The 23,918-nt window shown below is 39.6% G+C and overlaps 1 protein-coding gene across 2 annotated transcripts in view; it reads left to right on the forward strand.

The window, feature by feature from the left end:
• Positions 1-23,918, forward strand: part of ITPR2 (inositol 1,4,5-trisphosphate receptor type 2) — a 593,100-nt gene that overhangs the window by 101,650 nt on the left and 467,532 nt on the right. For both annotated transcript variants that reach the window (XM_070788589.1, XM_070788588.1), the window contains exons 3-4: positions 22,002-22,117; positions 22,905-22,991. In XM_070788589.1, coding sequence (XP_070644690.1) covers positions 22,002-22,117; positions 22,905-22,991 — 203 coding nt within the window. The remainder of the gene's footprint in view (positions 1-22,001; positions 22,118-22,904; positions 22,992-23,918) is intronic.

The following is a 23,918-nucleotide window of genomic DNA, read 5'->3' on the forward strand; positions in this document are numbered from 1 at the left end:
AAGCAATGTTGGAAGAAATTGAGCCAGTAGAGTCAAGACTGAATTGAAAGGGGAGATATTCATGATGGAGACTCAAGCAAGGACATATAGTTGTCTTGATGTAAGGTGATGAGCTGTGAGCTTAGGTGAAGCTGTGCAAATAGAGAATGGTAGTTGTTAAAAAAAAAGGCAACAGGGTTATCGGAAAAACTATATTGGATTAGGTGAAAATTGATATTTGAGTGAGTAAATATTAAGAGGAGTTGAAGATGTTTTTAATCATATGTTTTGTTTGAATTATATGAAATTACCAATATTTGACTTTTTAAATCTTCCAAAGTGGTAGCTTTATAGGATTCCTGGTTGCACACACCTGGTTGGGTGATAACCACTCTCAGAAATGGGTAGCAGCACTGATAAAGAACCAGGAATTCGAAGGGTAGCAACGCCAGCAGCTAACTGAAGACAGTGTTTTTAAGTGATGGTGGGGTTTTTTCAGAGCTCTGAGCTGGGAGCTGAGTAAATTACAGAATTGAGAACAAAATAAATAAAGACAAATTTCACAAATAATCTTTGAAGTTTTAAACATGTACATATTTATGCTAACTCAGAGTGCAGATAAAACAATATGGCCTTTGAAACTGGATTAAGTAGTCTTTAACTAGTGTAGAGAAACTCTGGAAGATTGATTACCTGTCCAGACAGCTTTGCTCTGACCTGGGCAATTGCTCGCTTCTGATTTACTTGGATATTTAGCAAGCAAAAGGAGTTTCGTGAATCTGGAAGAGAGTTGAAGCATGTTTGCCTCAGTCTTACAGTCACTTTGATGTAGCTTATAGGGGAATTAGGCTCAAGTTAATTAAGAAACTAAACAAAATACAACACACATACACAACTAATAAGAGCACTTGAAACCTTTGAAGGAACAGGTGTGTATACACAATGGTTTTGGACTGAATTACTTTGGTAACCATCTCTTTTTCTTTATGTGCATCTTATTGGTGGGTATAAATTAATTAATCATAAGTGGCCCACATGTGCTTCAGTAATGAAGAAAACAGTGTCGCCAGATTAAATTTGTGACCCTCGCAGCAGACCAGGGGTGTTCTGAGTTTCCAGAGAAAACCTCCTAAGACTTCTTTGAAAAAGACATGAATCACCAGACCCCATCTCCCAGGAGGCAGGCCGCACCAAGTAGGACGGAACAGCAGCCGAGGAAAGACGTGTTCCTGGTTTAGAGTGGCAGATTGTTAGGCTGTTTCCGCTCATTTCCTATTCAAACTCACGTCCAGTGCTTCCTGAACACCACAGAGAACACTAGCCCTGTCTTCTCTGGCTCAGTAGACGGGGAACATGGGCAAAATAGAATGGGCTCATTCTCCAGGTGGCCTCCATTTGCATGCAGATTTTACTGGGTCTTCAAAGAAGCAGCTCATGAACAGCCATGCAAGGACTTGTGTGTGTGTGTGTGTTGTAGGAATATTATATTTCAAGCTGTTTGTGCTCCCTTAGGATGAATGGGGTGAGATGTTTTATATTTAATCCCACTCTGTGTCCCCTAGGTTAGGTACTGCTGGGTTATTCAAAAGAAATTTAATGTTTAGGCTCTGAATTTGAGGGAGTTGGGAAATAAGTTGGAGAGATAAGCCTCTTTGTATAAAATAACTAAAGAACAACAAAAAACTGTTTATAATCATTGTTGGATAGTAAATATTGGAGGGATCTGAGAAGGGGGTTTCTTATGAGCTGCAATAATCAGGGATGGCTTTTTGGAAGACTGAGGTATATGTTTTAAAATTAAATTGGCATGTACTGAACATATACTAGGTCAGCCTCTGTTCGCAGCAAGGACTAACATTTGAGTTACAAATAATTCTATTTTTTATCCATTAAGTAGAGCCACTTTTTGATAATTGGGTTCCACAAAATAACTTTGTGACCATGACATTTTTTAAGTCAAATGTTTAAACCAAATGTTTCCTGATTTTTGCTTCATGAGATTTGATTACCCTACAGATTTCTGTGGGCTTCGTAGGTGGTGCAGTGGTAAAGAATCTGCCTGCCAATGCAGGAGATGTAAAATACAGGAGTTCCATCATTGGGTCAGGAAGTTCCCCTGGAGAAGGAAATGGCAACCCACTCCAGTATTCTTTGCAGGAAAATCCATGGACAGAGGAACCTGGTGGGCTTGTCCGTGGGGTTGCAAAGAGTCAGACACGTCTGAGCAACTGAGCACCCCCTGCCCCCACCATCCCCTACCCCCTACACACACAGACATCTGTAACAGAGAATTTTCAGGCATTTCTTCTTTCTTAAAACAGTGATTCTGGGAAGGCATTCACGGACGCTTCTTCAAACAATGTGAGTTTGCTTTCTCTGTAGCAATTGTTCTAACAAGCTGACAGTTCAACTCTGCTGTTTGGACTATTGAAACATAATCCTGTACCATTTACCGGATTGTTAGAGCATCCAGAGTTTATGCCTCAAATAAACTTTTATGTTGGTTGCACAGAGGGTGGCTGCCGTCCTCTGCCAGGGTTCAGGCACACAGAGCCGGGAGCCTCACGACGTGTCATCATTAGAAGTGCAATTGAAACTGTGCCTCCGCTGGACCCGCTTACATTTGGCCAAGTCACAGCTGCTTTATGTCTGTGTGTGTTCAAGGATAAAAGGCAAAAACACCTGGGCTCCTTTCTGTTTCCATGTTTTCATCTGGCAGGCAAGGAACACGGAGGTTTGTTGTTCACCATTCCTGGCTCACATCAAAGCCTGCCTGTTCGAGCAGAACCACAGCTAATCTGTGGGCAGGACAGGCCCCCGCGACCCATGAGAACGTTAAGAGTGCTGCTGCTTCGGAAGGATTCTATCGCTTTCACAGAAACATTTTAGCTCAGAAAAGTGGCACCTATCATCGTTTGTCGAACTTTGTTTCACAAAGAACTTCTCCAGACAGTCTAAAATGAATAATCACATCTTGACTGCAAATTTATTTTCTTCTGTGCTCACACCTTTTCCTTTTAAAAGATCCCAGGAACCACTTTCAAGAAAAGACAGCACATTTCCTAGTGCTTTATTTTGTTATTTTTTGGGGGGGGCGGGGAATCATGGGTGGAATCCCGTTAAGTTGCAGGCTCCTGTAGTTCTTCCTGATGTCTCTTGTTTATGATCAAAGTGATCCATACTTATGATGAAAAATTCGGATGGTACCAAAGGTTGTGGGATTTATTCAACATCTGGAAAGTAATATCACTAATATTGATTCATTTCTTTCACTCCTTTATCCATGTGTGTATGTTCATTCATTCAGGAAACATTCACTGAGCATGTAGTAAGTGCCAGACATTTATCAGGTGGTGATATTTTTCTACATGAGGTAGAAAAATAAAGCAGGGTGGCTGAGAGTACAGGCTGGAAAGGGGGTGCTTGCTGTTTTCACTGTGCTGGGGCTGGGGTGTCACTGATACTTGAGCAGAGGCCTGAAGAAGGAGTCAAGAGTTGGCCATGCAGAAATGCTGGGGAAAAGGCAAAAGGCAGAGAGAGCAGCAAGGTCAAAGGCCCTGAAGTGGGGGGTCCTGGCTAAGTGTCAGCAATAGTGAATGAGGGGGCTGGGGGCCTCAAGAATGGCCTGAGGCTGGAGTGGGGAAGTCAAGACAGCCCCTGGGGGTGCTGGAGCTGGAAGAGTGAAACCGCTTCGGGGTTTTGAGCAGAGGCTGATGGCACCTAACTGTCTTTCAGTGGGTCCACTTCCCCCGCCTTGTGGAGACTCGACAGTCAGAGGGGCAGAAAGAGGGAGCTTTGTCAGGAGACTGTTGCTGTATCCAGGAGAGACGTAGTGATTTGGGTCAGAGCAGTGAGTTGGTAAGAAAGTGGATTCTAGGGGTATTTCAAAGGTAGAACCTATAGTGTAGGTTGTCTTTTGTTTTTGTTTATGGTTTCCTTTTGGCTTCTCTGGTGGCTCAGTGGTTAAGAATCCACCTGCCAATGCAGGAGACCTGGGTTCGATCCCTGGCTTGGGAAAATCTCCTAGAGAAGGGAATGGCTACCCACTCCAGTATTCTTGCCTGGAGGATTCCATGGACAGAGGAGCCTGGTGGGCTATAGTCCATGTGTTCGCAAGGAGTTGACTGAGACCCAGTTCAGTTCAGACATGACTGAGCAACAGACACTTTCACTTTCATGGTGTTAAAGAATGAAATAATGCCATTTGCAGCAACATCGGTAGACCTAGACATTATCATACTAAGTGAAGTAAGTAGGATAAAGACAAGTATCATATAATATTGCATATATGTGGAATCTAAAATATGATACAAGTGAATTTATGTACAAAACAAATAGACCCACAGACATAGAAAGCAAATTTATGGTTACTTAAGAGAAAGAGGGGGAGGGATAAATTAGAGTCTGGGGTTAACATGCACACTACTATATATAAAATATTATTAGATAACCAACAAGGACCTACTGTATAACACAGGGAACTCTACTCAATATTTTGTCATAACCTATAAGGAGAAAGAATCTGGAAAAGAATAGATGATATATATGTATAACTGAATCACTTTGCTGTATACCTGAAAATGATGTAACATGGTAAATCAACTGTACTTTAACAACAACAAAAGTAAATCAAAAAATAAGATTTATCTGTTCCAGTGGATAAAAAAAGAACCTATAGATGTTTTATTATTTTGGATATGAGGTACAAGAGGTGGGAATCAAGAATGGCTCTAGGGTTTTTAGTCTAGGCAACTGAAAAGGTGAAATTGCTTCCTTCAGCACATACTGTGTGCTGTGGGGCTTACAAGCGACAATGTTAAGGACTGTAAAAGGATTTTTTTCTTCACACAATTCTCTGCTGAAATTTAGCTTACATTCAATAAAACACATAAACATTCAGTAAGCTTAGTGTATCAAGTGTTAGTTTAATATATTTTTACGTATATATTCATGTAATTATAAATCAGTTTCCTTATGCCCTTTCCCACTCCTTGTCAGTTCTTCTGGTTAAAGTAACCACTATTTTTACCCTCATCATACACTAGTTTCCTCTGTTTTTGAACTTTATGTAAATAGAACCATATCATACATCTTATTTTTTAATTAAGCTTTAAAATGGAGATATAATGTACATACCATAAAATTCACATTTTAAAGTGCACAATGCAGTGTTGTTGAGTACACTTGCAAATCTATGCAACTCTCCCACTCTGTAACTCCAGAACTTTTTCAACATTCCCCAAACGTTGGCCATTAACAGTCACTCTCCAATCTCCCTAACTTCTACCCTGGCAACCACGAATCTACTTCCTGTCCCTTTGGACTTGTATATTCTGGACATTTCATATAAATGGAAACATAATATATGACCTTTTGTGGCTGGCTTCTTTCACTTAGTATAATATTTTCAAGGTTTATTCATGTTGTATCGTGAATCAACAGATCATTCCTGTTTATTGCTGAATATGCCTTATTTTATCTATCCTCAGTTGATGGAAATTTGGGTTGTTTCCCATTTTAGGCTATTATGCTTGCTGTTGCTATAAACACTTATGTACAAGTTTTTGTGTGGATATACATTTTCAGTTATCTTGGGTATAGACCTAGTCTTGAAAAGCACATCTTCTTGGTGGCTGGTTTCTTCTGATCAGCATTATGTCTGTGTAGTTAATTCATTTGTGGTATTGTGTGTTTCAGCAGTTCATTCTTTTTCACTACTCTTTAGGATTCTGTTCTATGAATGTACCACAATTTATTTATCCAAATATGATTGATGGACATTTGGACTATTTCCAGTTTGGGGCTATGGTAAATAATACTGCTGTGAACATTCTTTATATGACTTTTGGTGGAAAAAGCACTCATGTCTCCGGGATAAACACACAAAAGTGATGTTGCTAGGTCATCCTTCTTCATCTGTCTTTCCACATTGTTCTGGCGTGCTTATTCACGCTGGTGCTGGGCACACCCTTGGCTTCTTGCCAACTTGCTGCAAGAGTCCATCCCTTCCTGGGCACACATTTAGGACTGACTTTTATCTGGTCTCTCTGAAGCATCTTGTAACAATCCTGTCCTTCCTTAATATACCTTCTCCACCCCCCACCACCCCTCCCACCCCTGGTGATTAACAAAGCCAAGTTTAGCACATTTGTGGATTTGTGAACCTCCATGAGTCCCATCCAGCTGTTTGTTCATGGTTCCCAGGGCAAGAATCTTCTCAATTTTGTGATGCTTTCAAACATATCAGTCCTCTTCAACCTTCCCCCTATTCTTTAAGATCTTCTGTTGCAAGATGTCACTGTACAAGTAGGAAGGACCATATGTGTGACTCTTTGCAACCCCATGAACACCTGCCAGGCTCCTCCTCTGTCCATGGGTATTCTCCAGGCAAGAATACTGGAGTGGGTTACCATGCCCTCCTCCAGGGATCTTCCCAACCCAAGGATCGAACCCACGTCTCCTGCATTGCAGGGAGATTCTTTACTGTCTGAGCTACCAGGGAAGCCCTGAAGGACCATATATTCACATATATAAAACTGGCTAATACAGAGACCCTGACCTTGCTGGGAAAAGAGGTTAGAAATATTAGCACTTAGAAAAGTCACCGTCTTGTTGGGAAACTCTCATTGTTTCAATTCTGCTAAGCTTTGAGAAATTTTCTAATTTCTTCTAATTAACAGAAGTGGTATCCTTCACCACTTCTGTTAAATAAACTCCTTAACTGGAGACTAAAAGGGATACACTGCAATTGAACTGGACTCTCCCCAGCTGAGAAAGCGTCGCCCTGGCCTCAGACACAGCCAGCCTCCGAGTGGTATATGCTGCCTTGAGCTTTGTCCCTCACCGGGAGCTTTCCCCTCCTTAGCCTGGGCAGGTTTCCTGCCTCAGATTTTTCTTTATGGGGAATAATTGGGTGCTATTTAATCACAGAGTTCCATGGAAAAGAATATGAGTGGACTAAACAAAGTAGACAGTTAAGTAGTTCATAGTAAGTTAGATCTTTTTCTTGGGAAAATGAAAAATTCTTGTTTAAACAGTTTTTGTTAAAAAATTTGTTAAAAATTTTTTTGTAGAGAGTTTTATAAAGCACAGAGTGAAAATTACTTTTCCTTCCTCTGCAATGCTCACTTCCATTCCTCAAGGCGAATAGTCTATCTTCCTTGTGTTTTTATCAAGCATATAATAGCATGGTGTAGCTTAGTTTGTTTTTATAACACCGAGATCACATTATGCATGTGGTGTAGCTTACTTCTTCCACTTGGCAGGGCAGCACAGACGTGTTTCTGTGGATGTACTTTAAAGTGCTGATGTACCTTCCTTTTTTCTTGTCTTTTTTAATGCTTAGTTTTCTTTACTCGTGTTTAGAGAAATGAGTTGATACCTTGACCTCCAAAGAAGACTAATAAGTATTTTTTCTTATAACTGTGAACTCATGGATTTTAACGTATTTGCTGTGCTTTAGTCCACTTTAGTCATTAACCTTTAGGCACAGATAGCCTCATCCTTGTTGGGTAGGAGCCTCTTTTGACGTGACTCAGTCGGTGTCACTCACTTTCAGGTAGGACAAGGTATTCCAGGCTGTTATTTCCTCCAAATTAGAATTAAAATTTGGGCTAAGCCTCAGTTTTATTGTGTGCTGTGTTTAGGAAAATGTGTCTCACTAGGTTTAATCAGATCTCCCTGCTGCACCCCTGGGTGTGCCTTATCAGTCCATCGCCAGGTATGTGTGAGAGCCTCCAGGTGCAGAGAAGGGCAGCTACAGCCTGATCTGTAGCCAGCAAGTCACCTCTTCCTCCCAAACCAAGGAAACTACAACCCAAGCAGCAAAAAAAAAAAAAAAAAAAAAAAAATCCTTATTATGTCCTCAGAGTTCTATTTTTTATCTTAAGACTATTTATGGGACACCACTGATCCATCGAAAAGAAAGCAGTTTAGTGCTATATACAAATCTAGTGATTTTTTTTTTTCAGTTTTATTTTACAGTAACTTACATATAATAACACTCACCCATTTTAAGTGCCTAGTTCAATAAGTTTTGGAAAATACAGTTTTGCAGCCAACACATGATCATATTTCCATTACCCCCAACTCAAAAATTCTTTTGCCCCCTTGCAATCAAGCCTTGTCCCCAGCCCAGTACTAGGTGAACCACTGACTGTTTTGGATGCTCTAGTTTGGCCTTTTCTAGAATTTCATATAAATGGCATCATTATGCTGTATAGTTTTTTGGTGTCTGGCTTCCATGGGCTTCCCTGGTAGCTCAGATGGCAAAGAATCGACCTGCAATGTGAAAGATCTGGGTTCGATTCCTGAGTCAGGAAGATCTCCTGGGGAAGGGAATGGCAATCCACTCAGTGTTCTTGTCTAGGAAATCCCTGGACAGAGGAGCCTGGCAGGCTACAGTCCAGAGAGTGGCAAAGAGTCGGACATGATTGAGCAACTAACACTTTCACACTTTCTTCCACTTTGTGTGTATTTTTGAGATTTATCCATGCTGTTTTGTGTATGAGTAGTTCAGTCTTTTTTTTTTTTTTTTGACTCCGTAATATTCCATTCTGTGGATATACTAATGCATTTGAAGTTGGGTTGTTTCCCTTTCTTGTTTTTGGCTATTATGAATAATGCTGATATAAACACTTGTGGACTGGGAAGTCTGACGTGCTGCATTTCACGGAGGTTGCAAAGAGTAGGACAAGACTTAGCAACTGAACAACAAACATTTGTGTATGAGGCTTTGTGTGGACATGTGTTTTGATTTTCTTGAGTAGATACCTTGGAATGAGGATTCCTGAATTGTGTATTCAGTGTATATTTAATTTTTCAAGAAATTGCCAAAATGCCCTGTCTCCTGCAGAAGCTACTCTGTCACCCCATCTTCTAATTTTCTAACTTCTCATGTCCAGCCTGCTTTCTGGAAGTCTTCCCTTTCCTGCCATTTCCTAGTTCTTCTATCTTACTGCCCTGCCTTCCCAACATGCAAAATAGCTGGTTTATGTGTGTCCTTTCCACCTTTAGTGTATAAAAGCACAGACTCTGATGGCAGTTACGAGGGTTTGACTCCTAGCTCCACTGCTTGTTTAATTCTGTGACCCTGGGCAAAACCTAACCTTCTACCTCCACTTTCACCATCCGTGAAATGGGAATGAGAGTAGGACCCTTCTCTCATTTTTCTTTTTTTGATTTATTTACATTTATTTTAACTTTTTTAAAATTAAAATGAAATTTAGTTGACTTACAATATTAGTTTCTGATGTGCAATATAGTAATTTGATATTTTTATAGATTATACGTCATACAAAGTTATTATAAAATATTGACTGTATTCCATGTGCTATACAGTGTGTCCTTGTAATTTATTTTTTTAAATTTTTATTGGAGTATGATAGAATTGATGTGAAGCTCTTATCATAGTGCTTGGTGCATAGTGTCTGACCATTCATTGCTAGCTGTTATTAGAGTGTGTGTGAGTGTGTGTGTGTTCTGCAGAGAGGGTGTTTCTTAGTTTTCATTCTTTAAACTTCAATTCTCTGTTCACCTTCTTTTCATCTGAAAGGATCTTATGAAATAAAGCAACTTAAGTGACAAAATATCACAGCAAGCATGCTTCTGAAACTCTGAGGTATAATTGAACAACTGTATTTGCTCATCTGGAATGTAAAGTTGGAAGTAATAATAATGGATATTTATGTAATGCTTTAACTTTGAGTATTTTACCCTTTGCTGACAGATATTTCATAGTGAAAGACTTAGAAGGTCTAGGGCTGCCATTTCTTGGTCTTTGTAATAGTGAGATGCCAGACCAGTCCATGATGTGATAAACACAGATGGGGCAGGTGAGCTGTCTGAGCTTTTTATCAGGAAATCGTAAACATGAACTCTGTAACCTCTCATGCCAGTCATCTCTGCCATGGGTCCCGTCGTAACACAGAAGGCAGTAGGTAGTATATAGAAAGGGCCTTCCTCCTAACACAAGATCCCTTTGACAGCATTTCTCATCTGCCTCTGCCTGAACGCTATTGTGAAAGCTAACTCGCCTGTGGTTAATTTGATATTGTTCTTCAAATAGCATGATCTCTATGTTATACCGGCTTCCCTGTGTGCCCAACTTTGGAGATAGGCTATTTTGTCAGGGTGCCACTTAAACTGTTGCAGCTATAATTGAGCCCAGCATTCTGAGTGTGCATCATTGAGCCTAATATTCTGAATGTGTCCCAGTTCTCTGGTTGAAGCTCCATTCTTCCGTGAATCAGCCTGAAATGTCTCCATCACCTTTCCAGTCGCAATATCATGGTATTCATTTATTATATTTGGGGTGAACATATACTTTATCATCTAAATAGGATACTTTTGAGAGTAAAAAAGGACACAGTAATTAAACTCAGGCACCAGGCATAAAACCAGAATTGGCCTGGACACATAAAATTATATGAAGTTGAACTCAAATCTGTCAGATACTCAAGCAGCTGCATTTTTCTGAATTTAAATTCAGAACTGTACTTTTGTTAAAGTTTCATTGTGTTGATGTTTGTCCTGTAGAGATTATTTCAAATCCAGATTTTTGTCTGTCACATTAATTATTCATCCCCATTCTGTGCCATGTGAAAATTTGATACACACCTTTCTTGCACATCCTTCCCAGTTGTTGGTAATATAAAAGTTACCTCCGCAGATCCACAGCACCAGCTCATCTCCACTTTTAAACTGAGGCCCAGGATCTTAGAGTGTTCCCGTCTCAAATATTTGCATTCTAACAGCAGACAAAAATGAATAAAACCTTTTGGAGCAGAAAGAACAGAAATCTAACAATTGTTTCTCAGGCAATTTGGCAGGTGTTTCCTCTGCAAATTTTGAGCATCTTCCATATACTAGGTAGTAGGTGCTGAATGCAGTGCTATGCTCTGTGCTTAGTTGCTCAGTTGTGTCTGACTCTTTGTGACCCCGTGGACTGTAGCCCGCCAGGCTCCTCTGTCCACGGGGATTCTCCAGGCAAGAATACTGGTGTGGGTTGCCATGCTCTCCTCCAGGGGATCTTCCCAACCCAGGGATCAAACCCAGGGGGATTCTTTACCATCTGAGCCACCAGGGAAGCCCAAGAATACTGGAGTGGGTAGCCTAATTCCTCCTCCAGGGGAACTTCCTGACCCAGGAATTGAACCAGGGTCTCCTGCATTGCAGGTGGATTCTTTACCAGCTGAGCTACCAGGGAAGCTGAATGTAGAGTTACATGCAAATATGTTAGTTACCAAAAATGCCATCTGATGGATAGGCAAGGTTGTAAAGGTAGAGGAGGTGTTTCCTCTACAGATTCTGAGCGTCTTCCATATGCCAGATAATAGGTGGTGAATGTAGAGTTACATGCAAATGTTACTTAGCAAAAGGTGCTGTCTGATGGATAGATAAGGTAATAAAGGTAGAGGTCAACTAGAGTGGAAGTGAAAAAGAGGAAGATATATTTCAAAGGATATCTTCCTGTTCTATTGTAATTGCCTATATAGAAACTTCATGGGGCAATTAATAGAAGGATAATTTTTATTTCAAAGTAAAAACTGGATTTCAAAAGTCTATAAATCAAGAAAAATTTCCTTTGATCATGTCAGTTTTCACTCCTCTTGACAACAGAATTCCTTCCTTCTTTTGTTTCCTTTCCTTCCCCTCCTTTTCTCCTCTCTTTATGTAGATTTGTTTTTTAAAAATTTCATTTCCTTTAACCCTAACCTGTATTCATGTGTAATCCTGTAGAATAGTCACTTTCAAACACTTTGTATTGCAACTCTCAGTGTGGAATACTGAATACTGTATGTTTCACATCGTAATCCAGCATGTAACACACACACATGTGTGCATGCACACACACACACACAGACACACGAAGCAAGTTTCTTGAATAGAATACTTGCTAGTGCAGTGACTTCTGTTTACCTTCTCTTCTCTTCCCATTCCATTTCATTCCATCTCTCTTGAAGCTCCATGCTGATGTAGGGTAGAAACCATCACAATATTATAAAACAATTATCCTCCAATTAAAAAGAAAATAAGATTAAAAAGTCAAATGCCATTTCATTCCATCCCATTTCATTTCAGTCCATTCAAAAAGGGCTGACTGAAACCAAGTATATTGACTTCAAACTTGGTTTGCACAATTACAGTTTTTAAAACAATTATTGTTGTTCAGTTGCTAAGCCATGTCTGACTGTTTGTGACCCCAGGGATTGCAGCATACCAGGCTTCCCTGTCCTTCACTCTTTCCCAGAGCTTGTTCAAACTCATGTCCATTGAATTATTGTCCATTTACTTATAAATTATCTGTAGAGAGAGATACTTTATGATCATAATCAACAAAAAGTAGTTTTACTTGGGCACAACTCTGCAGGAATAGTGATGATTAGGACTTTGTCATCTTTTTTTTTTTTCCTATGGGTAAATATCTGCTCACAGAGGACCTAGCATGAGACAGTGATTTTGTTTTGGTTCTCCTGTATGGGTATAACAATGAATTCAACAGCTAGATAATGAACAGTAAGAAATTCTTCAATCTAAATATTACATAACTCTCCATTACATAATTATAACTTGGCATAAAATATTTTGTGTTCAACTTTTAAAAAGTATAAGCCAGGAGTTATTATTGCCATGCTGCAAATGGTTTAAAAAGCTCATCACTATAAAGTTATTTTACCTGTCTTAAAAGTTTATTCAGCTATTTGAAAATTACTACTTTTAAAGTGGAGGCCTTGAGACCATGAAATATCCTGCCTAATTGTTTCTAGGTTGCTACTTTGTTACTTCTATTAAGTCAGAGTTGCAGATACTCAGCCCTTTTTAAAATACATTTTTGGGTCCTTGTAGGAGACATTTGCCAAGAAGGCAATGACACCCCACTCCAGTACTCTTGCCTGGAAAATCCCATGGATGGAGGAGCCTGGTAGGCTGCAGTCCATGAGGTCGCTAAGAGTAGGACACGACTGAGTGACTTCAGTTTCACTTTCATGCATTGGAGAAGGAAATGGCAACCCACTCCAGTGTTCTTGCCTGGAGAATCCCAGGGATGGGAGAGCCTGGTGGGCTGCCATCTATGGGGTCGCACAGAGTCAGACACGACTGAAGTGACTTAGAAGCAGCAGCAGCAGGAGCAGCAGCAGGAGAGGTTTGAGCTTCCCAGGTGGAGTTAGTGATGAAGAACCCACCTGCCAAAGCAGGAGACATAAGAGATGTGGGTTCAATCCCTGGTTTGGGAAGATCCCCTGGAGGAGGGAATGACAACCCACTCTAGTATTCTTGCATGGAGAATCCCAGGGACAAAGGAGCCCAAAGAGCCGGACATGACTGAAGCAACTTGGCACGTATGCACAGGAGAAGTTAAGCATCTCTAGGAATATGAAACCAGGAAAAGCTAGACTATCATGTTGTGTTTTGATTTCAGTAAATGTACCTAAATGTATCTTGTAGCATGTATCAGAATTTTATTCTTTTTATGGCAGAGCTATAGTCCATTGTAAGTGTATACCACATTTTGTTTGTCTATTCATCTCTTGATGGATGTTTGGATTTCTTTTACTTCTTATAAAAACAGAGATTGATCTGGAGTAAATCTAAAAACTATTGTTGAAAATTTAGGATAGATCTTCAGTTTCAGTTTCTTCATTTGTCAAACTAATGCTAACCTCAAAGGGTTTTTAGAAGAATTAAGTTAGGGAATGTGACAAGCTCTGATACATAGGAGACACTATAAAAGTGTATTATATAGTTATAAAGGAAAATACAAGTAAACACATATGAAATATATATAAGCATTGTGTATGTGTGTCTATGTCTACATGCATGGTGTTGGTAGTGGTTTAGTTGCTCAGTGGTGTCCATCTCGTTTGTGATCCCATGGACTGTAGCCCACCGGGTTCCTCTGTCCATGGAATTCTCCAGGCAAGAATAGTGGGGTGGGTTGCCATTTCCTTTTCCAGGGGATCTTCCTAACCCAGAAATCAAACCCACATCTCCTGCTTGGCAGGTAGATTCTTTATCACTGAGCCACCCTGGGAAGCCCTATGTCTGTATGTATACACACACACATTTATGTATGTATAAATTTGCTTCAGTTTTCTTTCAGACTTGATATTTGTGTATTGTGACTTGAAGACTTGTGTTTTGATTTTGGAACTAGCCTGCTTATTACACATTTTTTGATTGTCAGTGTTAATATGAAACTTTAGGAATGGGAAATTAATTGAAAATGATAAATTATGATGTTTTGGTAGTGAATTCTGCTTAGGCCTAGTGTTTGCTTAGTGCTAAAATTAAAACCTTGACAGGAATGAAAATAAGCATTGGTACATTTGAATTTTATTTTCTGTCTCATTCCAGAGGAAGCAGAATATAACATTTCATTTGTTTTTGAGAATTTAGCCATTAATGTAGGAATCAGGTAATAAATGTTTTTGAGACTAAGATGTTGTAACATTCCTATTGATGTCTTAACATTTAATTAATTATGTATGCATATGTGGTACACTGGGCTTCCCGTGTGGCTCAGCTGGTAAAGAACCTGCCTGCAATGCAGGAGACCTGGGTTCAATCCCTGGGTTGGGAAGATCCCCTGGAGAAGGGAAAGGCTACTCACTCTAGTACTCTGGTCTGGAGAATTCCATGGACTGTATAGTCCATGGGCTCACAAGAGTCAGATAGGACTGCGTGACTTTCACTTCACTTTCATGTGGCATACTTCCCATGATAAAACATAAATGTTCCTTTGAAGTATTATAATTGTTTTATATCTATCTATCTAGATATCAGAAATCTATATATTTATAGATGTAGATAGATATCTATGGGGTTGCAAAGAGTCGGACTCGACTGAGTGACTTTCACTCACTCACTCAGATATATTTCAGAGGATTTCAGTTCACATTCTGACTTAATTCCTTACCAACTTTTTGGATTTGAGAGAAGTATCAATTTCTTTCTCTGGAATATAGAGAAAATTATCCTCGCTAACTCTCAGTGTTGTTGTGAAGATCAGATGTTCTTCATTATGAATATGCAGTGCTCTCTATAGTTTATGAGGTGCTCCAAGGCAGTTAACTGTATCGAGCAAACCAAGTATGGTATCAACATCTGTCACTGCGGGGCCAGACAGTCACTTCACAGAGCTTTCAAGCATCCTGTGTGTGATTGAACTTGTGTATATTTGTAAGTTATTTCAATCTATAGATTCTATCTTGAATGACTAAGGCAACTTACTTTGAGCTTTTATTCCCTATGTCAGAGAAGGGAAAGGTTAGATTTTATCTGGAGCCCCTTTGAATTGTAACATTTTCATAATCTACAGGCCATTTCTCTCCTTCTTCAGTAGTAAAATAGATGACTTTTGCTTAGAAGAAGCTATCCTACAGTCTTCATGCTGGAAGCCACGTATTGTGATAAATTTTAATGTGTGCTAACACCTGCAGTAAATTTTCTTTGGCCTTTGTAACATTCTAGAGGACGCTTCCCCTCTTAGACATCCTCTGTCCTTGCCTTTGATTATGATCAGGGAGTAGATGTTTGGTTTGAAATTTCCACGCATAAACAAAACAAAACAGACTCCTTTAAAAAAAACATACTCTAAACTCAAAGAGTTCTTTAAACACACTGTATTTCAGAATACATTTCTTAGAGAAACTGAAAAACAAGAAGAGAGCTACAATTATATTTTTGGCCAGTGAATGTGTACCTCTCTCTGACCAACTGTTAATTCTAATTGCTGGCATCCAGTCACCCCTCATCTGCCTGTCCCTGGCCCTGGGGAGAGTTTTGTTACCACTTTCCATTTTATCATTGGGAAGGGCCTGTTGTCTTCATGGAACTCTGCTCCATCCGGTTTATATTAAAAACAGGAGAAGCTCAGAGGCTCTCCCTCCCCACCTTTCTCCATGTGGAGATAATAAAGCCCTTGGCAGCCACATTCCCTGTAATCAGCATGAGGTAATTTTACAGGCTTCCATGAAAGAGCCATTTGTTGAATGCCTGCTTTGTGACACCCATTTGCTGATGGTTTAATGTCTTGCCTCATTTAAATCTTAGGACATCTCTTGGAGGGAGAAGAAATGAAACAAAGTTTTCTTTCCACCATTACCAAGGGAAATTGTTGGCTACTACATAACTTGAACTTCATGTATAATAACCTAGAATAGAGTCCTGCAGACAGTTTCTGGGGTGCAAAAGCTGCCTTGTATTTTAGGAAGCACTTGTAGCTGTACAAAGCAAAACATTTGAGAACTATTTAGTGAGGTATTGCGAGTAGAAATTTAGACTGGTTTCCTTCCAGATGCACATGGAGTCACTTGGGAAGGTTAGTTCTTTGATTTACAGTGTTACATACTGAGGAATCGGAGAAGGCAATGGCACCCCACTCCAGTACTCTTGCCTGGAAAATCCCATGGACAGAGGAGCCTGGTGGGCTGCAGTCCATGGGGTCTCGAAGAGTCGGACATGACTGAGTGACTTCACTTTCACTTTTCACTTTTGTGCATTGGAGAAGGAAATGGCAACCCACTCCAGTGTTCTTGCCTGGAGAATCCCAGAGATGGGGGAGCCTGGTGGGCTGCCGTTATGGGGTCACACAGAGTCGGACACGACTGAAGCGACTTAGCAGCAGCAGCAGCAGCAGCATACTGAGGAATACATGCTCCACACCATTTGAATGGCTTTTATATTTCTTCCCTCCATGAGCACTTATTAGAAGGTTTAAGATGCCAGCAGATCTTTCAGTTTAACATGAACACTTCTGGGAGGTTTGATTTCCTTCCGTGGTTTTAAAATAAATATTCCAATTTTAAGACTTTTTTTTTTTTTTTACAATATTGCTTGACTGAACATAGCCTGTTTAGTCAGATTTCTAGCATTTCCTGACCTTCTATAGTTCTGCAAAATTGCTGGCCTTAGATCTTAAGGTTAAGTTTTGTTTTTTTTTTTTTTTAATTTAACTTGAATTACTTGCGTGTAATTACTTGTTTGTGCTTTTGATGTTTGCTCTATGAAGCAAACCTTGCCTTTTTTTTTTTTTTAATTATTCTTTGAGGCTTGAAATGCTAGAGATTGTTGCTACCTAGTTAATAAATGACACTAAGTAGCTTTGTAATTAGAAAACTCCCTGAGATCTTTTTTCTTAGCAGTATATACATCTTTAAATTTAGAGAATGAGCAGACAAAGGGGTTCCAGAGTTCTGGAAGCAGAGTGAGGAGGGTGGTGAGAGTGGATAGATAGGTCTGGGTTCCTGCATGCCAAAGGAAGTGTTAGTTGCTCAGTCATGTCCGACTCTTTGTGAGCCCACGTAGCCCACCAGGCTCCTTTGTCCATGGAATTCTCCAGGCAAGAATATTGGAGTGGGTGGCCATCCCCTTCTCCAGGGGATCTTCCCAACCCAGGAATTGAAACCTGGGTTTCCTGCATTGCAGGTGGATTCTTTACCAGCTGAGCCATCAGCGAAGAGAAAGGAAGGCTTTCTGTCAAGGCTGTACCCATGCTGGTGCTAGTTATTGCTTCTGCATATTGTAAAAGATACTAAGGCTATGGTTTTCCCAGTGATCATGTATGGATGTGAGAGTTGGACTGTGAAGAAAGCTGAGTGCCGAAGAATTGATGCTTTTGAACTGTGGTGTTGGAGAAGACTCTTGAGAGTCCCTTGGACTGCAAGGAGATCCAACCAGTCCATCCTAAAGGAGATCCAGTCCTGGGTGTTCATTGGAAGGACTGATGCTGAAGCTAAAACTCCAGTACTTTGGCCACCTCATGCGAAGAGTTGACTCATTGGAAAAGACCCTGATGCTGGGAGGGATTGGGGGCAGGAGGAGAAGGGGACGACAGAAGATGAGATAGCTGGATGGCATCACTGACTCGATGGACGTGAGTTTGGGTAAACTCCAGGAGTTGGTGATGGACAGAGAGGCCTGGCGTGCTGCGATTCATGGGGTTGCAAAGAGTTGGACACGACTGAACGACTGAATTGGACTGAACTGAACTGAACATGGTAGTGGAGACTTCACCCTCTACTTCTTGCTGTGCTTTTTCAGGGAATTCAAGAACTGTATACAAAGACACATTGTGGCGTCTGAGACTGTGGCATCAATGAAGGGGTGAACACCTTGTCATGAATTTGACATTTTGGGGTTACGTTTGGGTTTAATCTGAGAGCTCTACTTTTTGAAGCTCTTTGCTGAGAGCTCTGTAAGTGTTTAGTCACTTCTTTATCTTAGTAAAGCTACTGCTGAATGAATGGAGCAATATTAAGAATAATACCTTACATTTGATGCTTATTATAGGGCTTTAAAGTTCACAGAGTAATTTCACAGATTTTCTATGTTTTTTTTTTGCTTATTTCAGCAGCCCTGTGAATTAGGTGTAGCAAGTATTATTACCACCTTTATTGTGCCGTAAATTTAAAATCAGACAGAATACGTGACTAGCCCAAAAACAGATTTTTAAAAATGTTTTCTAAAGGAGGTAGAGGGAGAGTCACACACACACACACACACACACACACACACACACACACACACCACTGTTACCACCAACAGCATTTTTACAGAGGTCTGAATGCCCTGGGTTTCTTCCTGTCAACCAGAATAGTCCTGTGATGATGGTACCCACAGAAACACTTCAATTATTTACAAAATGAGATGCCTCCTGGGGAGGTGGCTGAGGAGAACTAAACAGCTGAGGCTCTGAAAATGGAAAGGGCTTTGAAAATCTAAGCCTTAGTGTCTCAACCAGGGTGGGAGGATGTCAGCTAGACTCCCCTCACTTTCCCTCTCCCTCACCCTTCCCCACCCCACACTGATAGGTAAGACTAAGTCTGTTGGTTCTGCTGCTTTCTTTTTAAATCTGCAGCTACCCTAAAACTCCCATATGCCTAGACCCTCCCTATCTCTGATCACACTGGCAGTGGACTTTCATGCTGGGCTTCTCCTCTTGTTTATGTCATCCTCCACGTGCTGTAAGAGCTGAAAACCCTAGGAATAGGGTGTTTTCCCTGGGGTAAAGAACATACTCCTAACCTAGAACATGGCACTCTGCAGACCCGGATTTCAGCCAGTGTTGCTGATTTCATTTCACAGCCTGAAATGTCATTTTCTTGACCGGTTGGTAGGTCCCTGGACGTTGTGCTTCTCTGTCCTTGTACCAGCCATGGACTCTGTTTGAGATACCCCCGTGCTGCAACCCCTGAGCATTCGAACCTTCTTGCCAACCTGCTGAATTAGTATAGATTCTTTAACACTTGACTTGTGTCTTCTTGTCTGGAAGATTTTCTGGATCCCCCTAAACAATGTGAACAGGCTCTTGCATCTTTGAGGCCCACAGCACCTTCTCCAGAGTCTCATTGTGAAAATTCATCACACAGTCGATGTCTGTTTCACCCACTAGACTGAGAGCTTTCTGAGGACAGGGTCTGAGTCTTCACACCCAGAGGCACAGCCTACTAGTCAACCCTAGTTGGCTGGATGTTTGACTGGATGCTTCACAATCGCTTTGGCTATGACGATGAGGACTGTGACAGTTTCTTTGCTAGCTACCCAAGGATACCATTCATTAAGAGTGCTCCTGGGGTGCTCTAGAATTTAGGAAAAAAATATTTTCTTTGTCAAAAGACTATTTCCTAATGGACTTAACTAGGGATTTGAAGTAATGGAGAACCCATTTTTTTTTTTTTTCTTTCTTCATAGATGAAGGTAATCAGAAGTAGAGATTGCGGATTATGGAGTTGAGTTCTACTTAAATATAGACTTGTATTTTTGCTGCACTAAACAGTGTAGGGAGAAGGGAATGGCACCCCATTCCAGTACTCTTGCCTGGAAAATCCCATGGAAGGAGGAGCCTGGTAGGCTGCAGTCCATGGGGTCGCTAAGAGTCAGACAGGACTGAGCGACTTCACTTTCACTTTTCACTTTCATTGAAAGTGAAAGGAGAAGGACGTGGCAACCCACTCCAGTGTTCTTGCCTGGAGAATACCAGGGACGGGGAGCCTGGTGGGCTGCCGTCTCTGGGGTCGCACAGAGTCGGACACGACTGAAGCAACTTAGCAGCAGCAGCAAACAATGTAGGGTTTGGCTATTTGCCTAATATAGGACAGTTAGAGCAGTCCGCTGTATTACTTTGGGAGTACTCTTTTGGAGATATCACTAAACAACCTTCATATGCATGCTTGTAAAACTTGTATATTCTCTTTGTAGATACTAATATATAGGAATAGTTTCTAGGGGTTATCAACTATGTTGCCAAGGAAAACGGTTTTTAAATCTAGTTATTTGGGTTTCACACACTTGTGCCTGGTGAGGATTCCTGTCTCCTGCTCTAATTATGACAGTCTTTCGACCTACTTTGAGCAGTTAGAAGGTGTCTGTTTTCTGCTACCTACAAACTATTTACTCATCCACATCAATAACTTTTAGACCAGAAGTTAATAATGTTTTCTATAGGTGTATATGTGTAGAGGGGAAGCAATCAATAGAATTTGTATTATTTCTAATTGCAAGCTATAGAAAAAAGTCATTATTTCTTCTGAGGTTTAAAACTTCCTTAAGTAATTTACAGTAATATTTCTTGATCATGTGTGCGATTAGAACCAAAAGTAAGTGAGATTTGAAAAGAGATTGTCTTGGACTTCCCTGGTGGTGCAGTGGATAGGCATCCACCTGCCAATGCAGGGGACAGGGGTTCGACCCCTGGTCCGGGAAGATCCCACACGCCACGGAACAACTAAACCCCTGTAACACAAATACTGAGCCCGTGCTCTGCAACTAGCGAACCCATGTGTTGCAGCCACTGAAGCCTGTGAGCCTAGAGCCTGTGCTCCACAAGAGAAGCCACTGTAATGAGGAGCCTGTGTACAACAGTGAAGAGTAGTCCCTGCTCACCACAACTAGGGAATAGAGTGCAGCAACAAAAACGCAGTGCAGCCAAAAATAAATGAATAAACAAAAGTATATAAAAAAAGAAAAGAGATCACCTCATTTAATTCTATACTTAATTTTAAAGAGAATAATAGAACAAGCATATATATATATTTATTATATAGTCAATAATGTGCCTAAAATTGACATTTGAGTTGACTGAATTGTATCTTTGGAAATGTATTTGAAAAATGAAAATGAATGTGAACATTAACACATCAGCCAAAGCAAGGTTAATTTATTATATAGAATTTTTACAAATTTTTGTGAGATAAATGAAAATAATGTTTGAATCTTGTGTAACAATACTCCTTTACTATAGAATATTGGGAATTGACCTATATTCTAGATTGTAATCCATTCCACAAACATACAGAATCATTAACAAATAAAAGCAGTGTTCAGTCAAACTTCCATTTTCCTCTTTAAACAGAAAAAAATTGTTTTTTCACTTAGAGATATCACTACATTATTCCACTATGATTTTCTAACTTAATATTTAGTAGTAGAGTATAATCTTAGTTTTTTGTTTTGCTTTGTTTTTCCCTTATAACAATGCAGTACAATCATTATAACATACTGCATCTCACATTTCCACACTGTGTTCACCCTAGGTATGTGTAACCTTGGGGAATAGATGACTGAAATGTGATTGCTTGATTGCTGTGATTGTTTCTACTTCTTTCATCACTTTTGACTGTCAAAGATACACACCATGTATAAGTAATTGATTGTGCAAAGTCAGATAAGGCAAAGAAAGACCCTAATCTGGTTCTCCTGACTTTCTAAAGCCAGGTACCCCATTATAATTAAGAAGTGCTTAATAATGTTTACATTGGTTTGGTTTCTTTGTAAATCACATTAGCTATGGTTTCTTTAAAAAACCCTAAACTAATGAAAAAGGTGGTATTTTAACAGACTAAATAATTATTTGAAAAGAAATGTTGTGGGTAGAATTTAAGAATTCACCTGAGTATGGGCTAGATGATGTTGAAATGTTATTTATACTCAGACATTCAGGATTCTAATACTCAGCTATAAGGGAAATCTAAACAATGCTGGTCTCCCTAGTTACAGTGTTTTCGTTTGTTGATTTGTCACAGACTGCCTCTTTAAGGTGTGCCCTATGAACCGATATTCTGCTCAGAAGCAATATTGGAAAGCCAAGCAAGCTAAACAAGGGAACCACACAGAGGCGGCCTTGCTGAAGAAATTACAGGTAAGGACTAGCCTTCCATCTCTCTGGCTTAACATAGAGCAAGTACAACAATAACAAAAGATCTGTTCCATAGCTTAGTGATTTCCCGCAATACACTGAGATCCAGAATAGATGTGGCAACACGCTGAAAGTGGAAAGGACTTTTAAGTCTTTTTCATCAGTGTATAACTACTGATTTCCTGGTGTGTAGGTATTGTATGTCTTGCTATTTATCCGGGTGTGCCAGACCAATTCAGATATTCACATCACATTGAAAACCAATTCAGAATCTCTGCAGGAATATCAAATCCAGTTATATTTTACTTGATAGAGTACCCTTTTTTTTTTTGGAAGACTATCAGAAAAAAATTGAAAGTCTATTGTTTCTGATTTGGACTCTGTGTAAATTTCATAGGATTTATTTGTCATTAAAATTCCTGTTACTTTTAGAATTGAAACTGTATTTTGAAGCTTTTGAAATGTATTTGTTTGGCTTCTCTAGCAATATTCCTTCTGAAAATAATTTTTTAAGACCAAACTGCTTAGTCCTTTTTCTGAAATTTCTAACATAAGAGCATATCAATATATTTTAGGCTACATTTCAGCATTAAACTGAGAGAATTGTCACACATTATAATCATATATTTAGTTACTGCCCCACTTCTCCCTAAGCACCAAGTTTAAAGTAATCCACCTATTTTAGTCTTGATTGTATTCTTTGTTCCTAGAATAAACCTTTTTTTCTGTGTCAGCTATTGTGCTCTATTTGTTATGGTTTCACAGTAAATATTTGATAATCACTTTATAGCATGCTGCAGAACTGGAACAAAAACAAAATGAATCAGAGAATAAGAAGCTATTGGGAGAAATTGTGAAATACAGTAATGTTATACAAGTAAGTGTCTATTTATTTTCGTATAAAAGAGATGAATAGTTTATCAATAATTTGCCTTTGGTAGGAATGCCAACCTGCATTAAAACTGGGGGCTACAATAGTTTGTTCTTTGGTCAGAATTATAGAGTGTGATATTTTCAGTTGATATTCAGCACGTCATTCTATATGAATAAATCCGGTATGTACACATAAAGAAATGAGCTTATCTAGATGAATTACACAAATTATTAAATCAAAAGGAAGAAGATGGGGAAAGCTTGTAATAAAATAGTCTTTTAGAATTAATGAGACTAAACTTGTAGCATATGAAGCTTTATCTTTTCATTTTGTAGGGAGGGAAGTTTTCAAATTGTACTTTTAGATGAGAACTGTCCTTGAGTTATTATATCTTCTATTTCAATTAGTATGCACACTGATTTATTTCATCAGCATTTATTTCTTGTGCTTCACTTAGATCTTTTACTTTTTTACTTGGATAGTTGTTAATATATGCCCCACCTTGTTCCCAAAGGAATGTAAGACATTTTCAAAAATACCTTTCACATAACAAGATGAAATAAATAAGGTAACTGGATCAAAGGGAAAATACTGATTGCATGAATAAATTGAAGTCAAAGGTGAGGCATGTTTATCATAAACATGTTGTAAAGACTGGTAAACTTTGAGTTGAAGCCTTTTTGTTGCTTGTCTAGGTATAAGACCATGTGAAATATTGCGATATTCACATATTAGTAGAAGGCTGGTACAAAGAACTAAGTCAGAAGTTTGGAAGCACAAACATTCTCAGGAAGAGGACCAGAGAACTGTTTCTCCAATAAGCTCTCATAAAGAGGACACTGTTTAATATAGTAAACAATGGCCCTAACAACTTCCTTACCATAAACGCTACAATGAGGTGTTTCTTAGAGCTGTTTCAAAAAATAACAT

This window comes from Bos indicus, chromosome 5 (genome assembly GCF_029378745.1).
Source record: "Bos indicus isolate NIAB-ARS_2022 breed Sahiwal x Tharparkar chromosome 5, NIAB-ARS_B.indTharparkar_mat_pri_1.0, whole genome shotgun sequence".
NCBI lineage: Eukaryota > Metazoa > Chordata > Mammalia > Artiodactyla > Bovidae > Bos > Bos indicus.